The sequence below is a fragment of the Lupinus angustifolius genome, unplaced genomic scaffold (assembly GCF_001865875.1).
Source record: "Lupinus angustifolius cultivar Tanjil unplaced genomic scaffold, LupAngTanjil_v1.0 Scaffold_5_161, whole genome shotgun sequence".
Classification (NCBI taxonomy): Eukaryota; Viridiplantae; Streptophyta; class Magnoliopsida; order Fabales; family Fabaceae; genus Lupinus; species Lupinus angustifolius.
This window is the reverse complement of record NW_017717372.1, coordinates 9,865-18,818: the sequence shown is the minus strand read 5'-3', so window position 1 is coordinate 18,818 and position 8,954 is coordinate 9,865. Positions and strand designations below refer to the sequence as shown.

The window sequence follows — 8,954 nt, the reverse complement described above, 5'->3', positions numbered from 1 at the left end:
GGGATAGGATTTATTTTTTCCCCCCCCCCCCAATGTTTTCCTAAAAGAAACTTACAAGTTTTACTATATTAGAACAATTTATTTTGGTAGGTGTTTTGTATGTGAATGAATGAAGTGGCAAAGAAGTGGTTGGTTTTCGATTGAATCATACAAGTTTCGAGATTGGATTGTCTTTGAGAGTTTGAGTGGGTTTCATGAAAAGGGACTCCATAAGTGAATAGGGAAGACTAAGAGATAAAATAATAGACAGAGTGATAAAACTCCTCTATTTGTATGGATCGACTTAATGTAGGTGACCCATAGATGGCCTATTGTAGGTATCCCTAAGGGTGGTTTGCAAAGAAAGCTTCCGGGTCTTTTTAGGCTATTCTCATGTTTAAATCATCTGGGCTTTTGTTAAGGTAGTTGGGTTCATGTGATGGGCTTTTTTCTGGCTATGGGTAATATTATCTGACCTTTTTGAAGTAGGATGGAGCTATATAAATGTTCTAAGTATAGCTGTCAAAATGGGTTGGGTATACCAGGCCAGCATGCCAAAACCCAAAAATATATAGGGTTTGGATATTAAATGTTGAATATTTTTGTTTAATATAGGCTTCTAAGCCCGGTTTGACCATGTCAAAATAAATATGCGCTCAGGTCGGTCTTACTCATTCAAATTCGGGCCAACATAAATTTCTTGATGAGATCAACATAATAATGTAATATAATCAGGAATGTAATAACTCAATATAACTTGCAGTAACTCAATATCTCTCTATCCTCAGGAAAAAACATCCCTCCAAAAAACTACATCTCTCTATACTTATTGTCTCCATTTTCTAGGTTTTTTTCAATATAGCCAATGCAAATATAGCTTAACATTTTAGGTTATCCATCTATGAAACTTGCTCCGTTTTCACAAGTTTCAATATTCAATTTCTCATTATTGGGGTCTGTAACACCTGCACATCATTAAGGGAAATATAACATACTCAAGTTAAAGCATCATTTTAAAAACTTATTGGATCAAAAAATGTAATAATGTACACATATAGTCCGGGTAGGGATGACAACAGAGTGGGTCGGGTCAGGTATGCACATATCCAAGCTCGAAAATCAAAATCCGAACCCGAACTCAACGAGTTGAAAATAAAGATATCATCCCCGAACCTGGAAAAAACCCGAAAAGTATAAATGTAATAAAGAATGTATGATATTATTTTTCGTTTCATTTTTCTCTAGCATTTCAATTTTCTCTTGTATTATTTCATTTCTTTTATGTTTGAGGATCCAATGGTAGTAAAATTAGAATTTAAAAACAATGAACACATGATAGAAATTTCAATTTTAAATTGAATTACATTATTTCGGGGTGGGTTCGGGTTTTTGCTCTACTAAACCCGAACCCGAAAGTTAAACCCGGGTAAAACCCGAACCCGATCACATTGGGTTTTTCCCGTCAAATTCGGGTTCGGTTCAGGCGAGTACTCACGGGTTCGATTTGGGTGAGTACTCACGGGTTCGGTCTTCATTGTCATCCCTAAGTCCAGGTGAGAATGACTCGAACCTACCCGCTCACCCGACTTGACCTGATCATAATCAGACTCAAATAGGCTTGGGTCTCGTCGGGTCTAGGACCAGGTTCAAGTTTAAAAATTACACTCAGTCTATATTTAGTGTCCAGGGGAGGACAAACATGACACAACCCAGACCCGTCTCATGGTTACTTACCTATCATATTTGTGTGTGCATTTTCAATTATATAGAGAGAAATGACATATTTGATCAAAAATATCATTTATTCTATAATTTATCATCATATATACATGATAAACAATATATACATATATAATTTCATATGTCAAATTACATATACATAATAATAATAATAATAATATTGAGGATGAGGTCTAGAGTCGAGTTCATAGGCTGACTCAATAGACATTTAGGATCGAGTTAATTATGAGTTTAGGGTCAGATACGGATTTAAAAAATGATCTAATCAGCATTTAGGTTGGATAATGAATAAATCTTAGTCAACCCAACCTGATCCATGCTCACTCCTAACCTATAATACTCTATGTCACTATACCCATGCTTATTTGATGATAACAATTGGCAATAGCTTTTTAAGCATAATGTTATCCGGCGACCTGCCACAAACCGAACGATGGAAAAGGCATAAAGTTTTCATTGTTTAAAATGATTTATCTTTGTTTAAAATTTTCTGTCTAAAATTACCATGAGGAGGAAGCTTATAAGAACTAAATTAAAATAATTATCTTTTTTATAACAGCCTTCTTTGTTTTAAAATTTGACATGATTTTTTGCCCTTCACATGTATTCCAAAGTAATAGATTTAGATTAATTGATTATATTTAAGAAAATTTTCACAGGCTATTCTAACATTAGGACAAAAACTTTTAATTAAATTAGACAAAAAAGTAATCCACATGTACCAATATCTTTGAAGCATTATGATTTATGAATATCTCATGAACCTAGAATTCGGCTTGAAGAAATAGGTGTAGTAGCAGCTCACAAATCTTCGACTGATTCATGTTCAAATGTGTGGTCGTTACAAAGGATGATGCTACCAATATAATTTCATAAGTTTTTTTTAGCTCTATGGTATATTGTTAATAGAGAAAATAATGTTACACTAACAGTTATAAATTTTTTTTACACTGTCCCTGCATAATTTACTATTCATTTTTAATTACGATTGATTTTTTAAAGAAAAGTATTCCAAATGAAGGGTCAATGATACACTGATTGTGTATAAATCTTTCCATTTTCAGTGCATAGATATTACACTTTATTAAATTGTAAAATCTATACACTGTTAGAGTAAAGATTTATACACATAGACTACATCATTACCATTTATTTGGATTACTTTTTTTTAAAAAAGACAACGATAATTAAATATCAAAAGTAAATGATACTATGTTTTTCTCATAGTATTATACAACAAATGACATCAAACTCTCATTTGAAGACACACTTACTTGGTCTATTTGCCATTTATGTAACAGTAGGCAATAGCAAAGTAGTCAAAAAGTGTTTATTTATCTACAGAAGGGTAGTTATTGTATTCATATATGAGAATTGAGAAGACAACACTATAAACATGAAGGCATATCATGCTAGACCTTTATAAAAATGGTTTAGAATGTTGCATGAAAGAGTATACAGAACTAGTTTTATTGTAAATCTGTGTAATTCTAGAATTTCCTTTTAAGTTACAAGATCAAAAATCTAAGCTGAAGCATGAATATGGACATTTTCAATTAGTCTGGTGAGTTTTCTTAAAGTTTCGCGAGCTGATACGGTATCTGGATGATCTTCGCCACAGATTGAAGTCCTGATAAAAACAGCCTTTCTGATTAGATCATCCCCGATGTTAAATTGCGCGCCTCTTAGCAATAGTTTGGCCCTAGTCTCAAGCACAGTGGCTCTACATAGAGCCAGTTCTTGCCAAAGGCAAGGATTCAACTGAGCATTAGTCTGAATAGACCTCCAGCAAAGAGATTTGTGCAAACACTTGTCGACCGAGGTCACGAATGATTGGTCTGCAGCTTCCAAGGCATTGGTGCATAAGAGCAGAAGCTCTAGAGCAGCAGTGCATCTAGAATAGGTAATGAAAGTGTGAATTGCAAGAGGCAGAACCAATTTTTTTACAAGATATACAAGCTCAGTAACTTCGAGTGCAACAACCGGAGGATCGTGACCAAATCCAAATATCAGAAAACATGCAGTCCATAAATGGTCCATATTTTGAGATATTGAGCCTTGACTGATAACGGCTTGAACCATTGCTTGGGCAGCTCCAGTAACTTCTCTTTTTCGAGCATATAGTTTGACGAGTCCATTGAATTGGATATATCCTTGCCTAGTACTGTCCCTTGCAATATTAAATCTTAGCAGCAGAGAAGATGCTTCAAATTCTGATCTTTTGGTGTATGAGGATGAGAATCCGCAAGATAAGGATCGCAATACTTTTCTACAGAAACGGTTTCTCTTATGCTTTTCTTGTATCTTGTGAGCAGCAAGTCTCAATAAGGAAACTGGAATTACACCAGGCGCAAACCATCCACTTACAAGAACCATTCTGGTTGCCAAGCTCCTTGGACCATCTGCATGATCAAATATTGAGAAGCATACATCGAAGAGTTGCAGAAGAAAAGTGTTCTTCCGTAAAGATTGAGCTTCTTTACCACTCCATGAAATGTCCTTCAAAGGCATTCTTTTTATGGTATCTAAGAGCCTGCTTGGAGTTATAGGTAACTCGGACAGAATTCTGCTGACAATAGCAAGGCCTAAAGTTAACCTTCCGATTTTCTCCTCAATAATTCTTAGAGCATCAACCTCTGCAACTGGATAGTCCTTGCCACTCCCTATCATTAGAGACATTGCTTCAACTCCTGATAAGTATGAAAGTTTAAGAGGTTCGAAGTTCATGACGCGAGGAAGGCATGTTGTTATAATTACATGGGTCTCTCCTCCAAAACGAGGGAGAAGATCCATCACAAGTTTGTGATCCCACCAATCCTCTTCGCTTTCCAAGTTATCAATGACCACAAGATATGGAATGTTTCTCATCAACTCTTGCCGAACTCTAGAGATAGCTTCGTTTTCATGCTCTTCAAATCCTTTTATCTTCGTTTTCTCCAAACTATTCTCAACTCCCACGTCCACTTCTAAAAAAGACCTGAGGTTCAAATAGTTTTGCCTTATATACCTGCTCTCCCCTCCTAGCCATAAAACCATTTTATATCTTTGATGAAATCTGTAAGCAAACTCAAGAACAAGTTCAGTCTTTCCAATTCCTAGATCTCCTGACACACATGCAATCCCTTTCCCGAACAAAATCTTCATTCCTCTTTTCCTCCTAGTATACTTTCCGCTACTTTTGGACCTCGAATAGAAGTTCTTCTGAGGAAACTCGATACTTTGCATCTCAATCTCCTTTTCTGATTCCTTCCATATAACTGGTTCTTTTTCCTCCCTGCTTACATTTCCGATATGTTTTTCCCTCCATCTTTCATCTATCACATTACTCTTTCCCCGGCCAATAGTCACATGCTTTCGCTTGGTCCGCGCTTTAAGTTCTATATAGTCTTTCTGTGAATCTCCAGTAACATCACCAAAAAGCATAAGTTCCAGTTGCGAAAGCTCTTTCTTTCTACCAATAAAATTCTCATTTCTAGTTAAAGGGAACTCTTCTTCTTTTACTTTCTCTTTCCATTTTGTTAAATTCTCAGCAACACTTCTCTTGCCTAACCTCATTGCTAAGGTTGTTACAGCCCTCAGTATGCAATCTCTCCAGTTCCCTTCATGAGCTTCCAATTTCCATTCGTCAACCCGAGAGAGGCCGTGGATCGCATCTTTCCACTCCTGCTCCAACCCTCCATACATAAGCCAAAGTTCCCCTCCATGTTTTTCCCACAGCTCACCCCTCTTTTCAATTATATCCCTCACAAGACAATCAGCTGGACTCAAATCAAAGAATATCGGCACCAAATTGTTCTTTCCGGAAAAGAATTGGAGCTCCTCAATGGTGTAACGGTTCTTGAAAGACTTCCTTGTAATAATTACTATCCCAAAATATGCAACATCCATAGCTTTCTCTGCATTGCCAAGCTTACTAGAGTTCCTACATTTAGCCCTGTTTGATATAAAGCAACTAATACCTCGAATTTCTAACTCGGCACATAGCCAATTGGCAAATCTTAGTACAGGAGGCTTGCGACTATTTAAGCCTATGAAGACATCACAACTCTTTAATCTATAAGAGGAAACTGATCTGGACCCTGGAGTCGATGATGTTCTTTGGTTTCTTCCTTTCTTGCTTCTCTTCTCTTTCTGCTCCGAGTAACCATCATCATTGGGAGGACAGTAACTAGATATAGTGCTATCAGAGATGCCAATTGAGGAAGATATGCGATCGAGTTTCTGCAAATTTACTTTACTTGAATTAATACCATCCGGAGATGCAGGCACATCAGATAAGGTAGATGTAAAATTTACAAGAGATTTAGGTTCTTGAATCGCTGAACTGGTGCTAGGTGGAGCAGCATCTACACGAATTCTGTCACTTGGACTTCGAGCATCGGATCTTATGGACTCCAATAAATGACATGAAGATGTTCTTGGGGAGAAGAAGGGTGACTGTGTAGCCGAAAAAAATGCTGAAGATGAGGATGACAAATTCCTTGAACTCATTGCTGCCAAGGGTCCAAATGTGCAGCTTTCTTCATGACCATCCATATTTGAAGAAGATATTTCACAATTCTGGAAGATATTGAATCACATGCACCCGCAATTTATAGTAACAGCCACTCTGATGTTGAGATAATGTCTTGGTCAGTCACAAATTTATTCCAATCATTCAATATGGCAGAAAGAATCAAAATTGACTGTTCTATATTGTATGCTTATGGTACTTAAAGTATGAAGCATATAATGAATAAAGTCGAGAAATGAAAAGCCAGCGAAATAGAGTCTTTTAATAAAATGTAAATAGTGCAACCAACCATCATCTAAGTTAAACTCCTATAGATCTCAAATTTCCACACAAAAACAAAAAAAGGATATTTAGTTTGTCAATTCATAAACAGAAATTACCATTGGTCGGTAGCAAAGAGAGTCAACATATATAGGATTATTTACTTTACAGAAAGATTTTGGAAACTTAGCATCTGTTTGGGACATTCCCTGTTGTTGCCTTCTTGGGCATTGACATTTACACAAGACTTGAAAAATCAACAAGGCACAAACTCAACTCACATAAAAACACATAACTCATAGTTGAGCAATTCATTAACCAAATTCAAAAACAAGGAAGAAGGCACTAGTAAATAGTAACAGTATATGCTGAAAAAAATGAATATTTCACATTTGACTATGTGACAGAATCAGAATGGAGGTAGGACCAGATGCAATCAAAAGGTGCGAAAAAGTATATATGTAAGGTAATGCAATTACTCATATGGGATTAATAAAATTGATAAAAGCATCATTTGATTCAGATCTGACTTCTGAGTACTTACAAGGCTGCAAAATTGAAACACTGAGCTGTAGATTCACTTATTTGTCCCCACCCAACCAATCTAGTTTATCTGAAAAAAATGACAAAAGTCAAAGCAGATTAAGAAACAGAAAACTAATAAAACTTCTAAACACTGCAACATTAACAAAAACCAACCAAAACAAACTACCAATGAAACTGTCAAATATCCAATGATGTGAGATATTATACCCTTTATCTCAAAGTACCCCATTTGAGAAAGAGAAGAAAAAAAGTATAAAGTAGTTGAAATGAATGAGAAAGTGTCAACCTTTTTCAGCAAGGGAAAGAACAACTCTTCTGGGGTGCAGAAACTGTAGCTATTTTTGATAACCACGCTTTCTTTGTAAATATATGAATATGTCTCTGAGTGAGACTTTTAACTCATTCTATGTATCTTTTTTTTGATATAATATCTATGATTGTGATTCACTTCTTCACAGTTCAGTTCTCAGGCCAAGTTTAATTTTTTCCACTCTCTATATTGACTAAGTTAGATAGCACATTTTTTGTGTCTGCAAAATGGAAAGATATGATGAAATGAGTGTCAAAGGTGAAGAAGGTAATGGATCTGACTACTTTGTATTGTGGAAAATGGCAGTAGGCTCCACATCCATTTATACAACTGTTAAAAATCTGCAAATTGCCACTGTCATTTGGGCATTTGGATTCACATTGTTAAAGTTACCATACTAAGATTTATATACATTCAGTCATCCACCTAATGATCAGATTGTAAATTTTTTTTTTACATTATTAATACATATTTTCTCTAAGAATAATATTTAATCATTGAGAATATAAGAGAAGTTATATATTTAGTCCTAAGATATGAGAAGATAGGCTTGTTTTTTTTGTAATAACAATGGTATCTTCACCCTTTGGTTTATGAATTAATCACTTTTAGGAAGTGTGTTATCCCTCTCATCAAATTTCGTTTAAATGAATTGAACTATTGCCTTTTGGTCATAAGAGAGAAGTTTTTATTATAATAATTTCAATTTATTTCTATACATAATGAAAAATAAAATTTGGTAATGATTGTTAAAGATTATAGCCCCTGATTGTAGTAAGCTTTTAATGAAATCTAACACACTAACTCAAGTGTATGTTCAATGGTAGTTTGATAACTACGTGACAAATCCAACAACAACAATGTTGTTTATCTTTCAGGAAAAAATCCAAAGCCAGGTGTTATATTTTGTTGGAACCAGATTGATTAGTATGATCAAATTTTGGAAACAAATTAATCGGTTGAGTCACATTTAAAAAAATAAATTCACGTCTTACAATGTCAGAACCAATTTTACTTAAGGTTTTCAAAATTGGGACTAAATTTATTTTAATGACCTAATTCATCTAATCCCACCTTTATTTTTTTATAGAGCATCCAGCATTTCCCTCCATATTTCTATTTTGATTTTTTACAAAATGAGAAAAAATATATACTATGTGTATGAGTTTTATATACTATTATTATATTATTTATCATTTATATTTAATCATTATTGACTTTTAAAAAATATCTAAATAAATATTAAATGATATAATAATTGTGTACAAATCTTTAATCATATAAATTATAATATATTCACACTAAGATAATTTTGAAGTAATTTGTTTTTCCAAGATAGTTCAGTCCGCTCACAACAAAACATTGTATTTTATACTTTAGTGGATTGGTGACTTAGTGACTAATATTGAAAGGAACGTTTATTTTCACTACCCTTTATGATTAGACTAGTGTTACTTATGTTTAAAATGGACATCAACATCTACATGTACCTTTTTATCTATACTAATATATAAAGTAAATACTTAAAATAACTATTATGGAGTAATTTTTGTTGTCTATTTTACCCTTTATAATTTCTAACTTTATGTTTTTATAAACTTCTTA

The 8,954-nt window shown here is 34.3% G+C and overlaps 1 protein-coding gene across 1 annotated transcript; it reads right to left on the bottom strand.

Moving 5' to 3' along the window:
- Positions 1–3,116: 3,116 nt before the first annotated feature.
- On the bottom strand, positions 3,117–7,701 carry LOC109337369. The gene is made up of 3 exons (XM_019574335.1): positions 7,326–7,701; positions 7,038–7,106; positions 3,117–6,328 (listed from the first exon to the last, which is right to left on the bottom strand). Exon 3 carries the CDS (start codon positions 6,253–6,255, stop codon positions 3,244–3,246), a length of 3,012 nt encoding a protein of 1,003 aa, XP_019429880.1. The 5' UTR covers positions 6,256–6,328; positions 7,038–7,106; positions 7,326–7,701; the 3' UTR covers positions 3,117–3,243.
- Between the last annotated feature and the right edge of the window lie 1,253 nt (positions 7,702–8,954).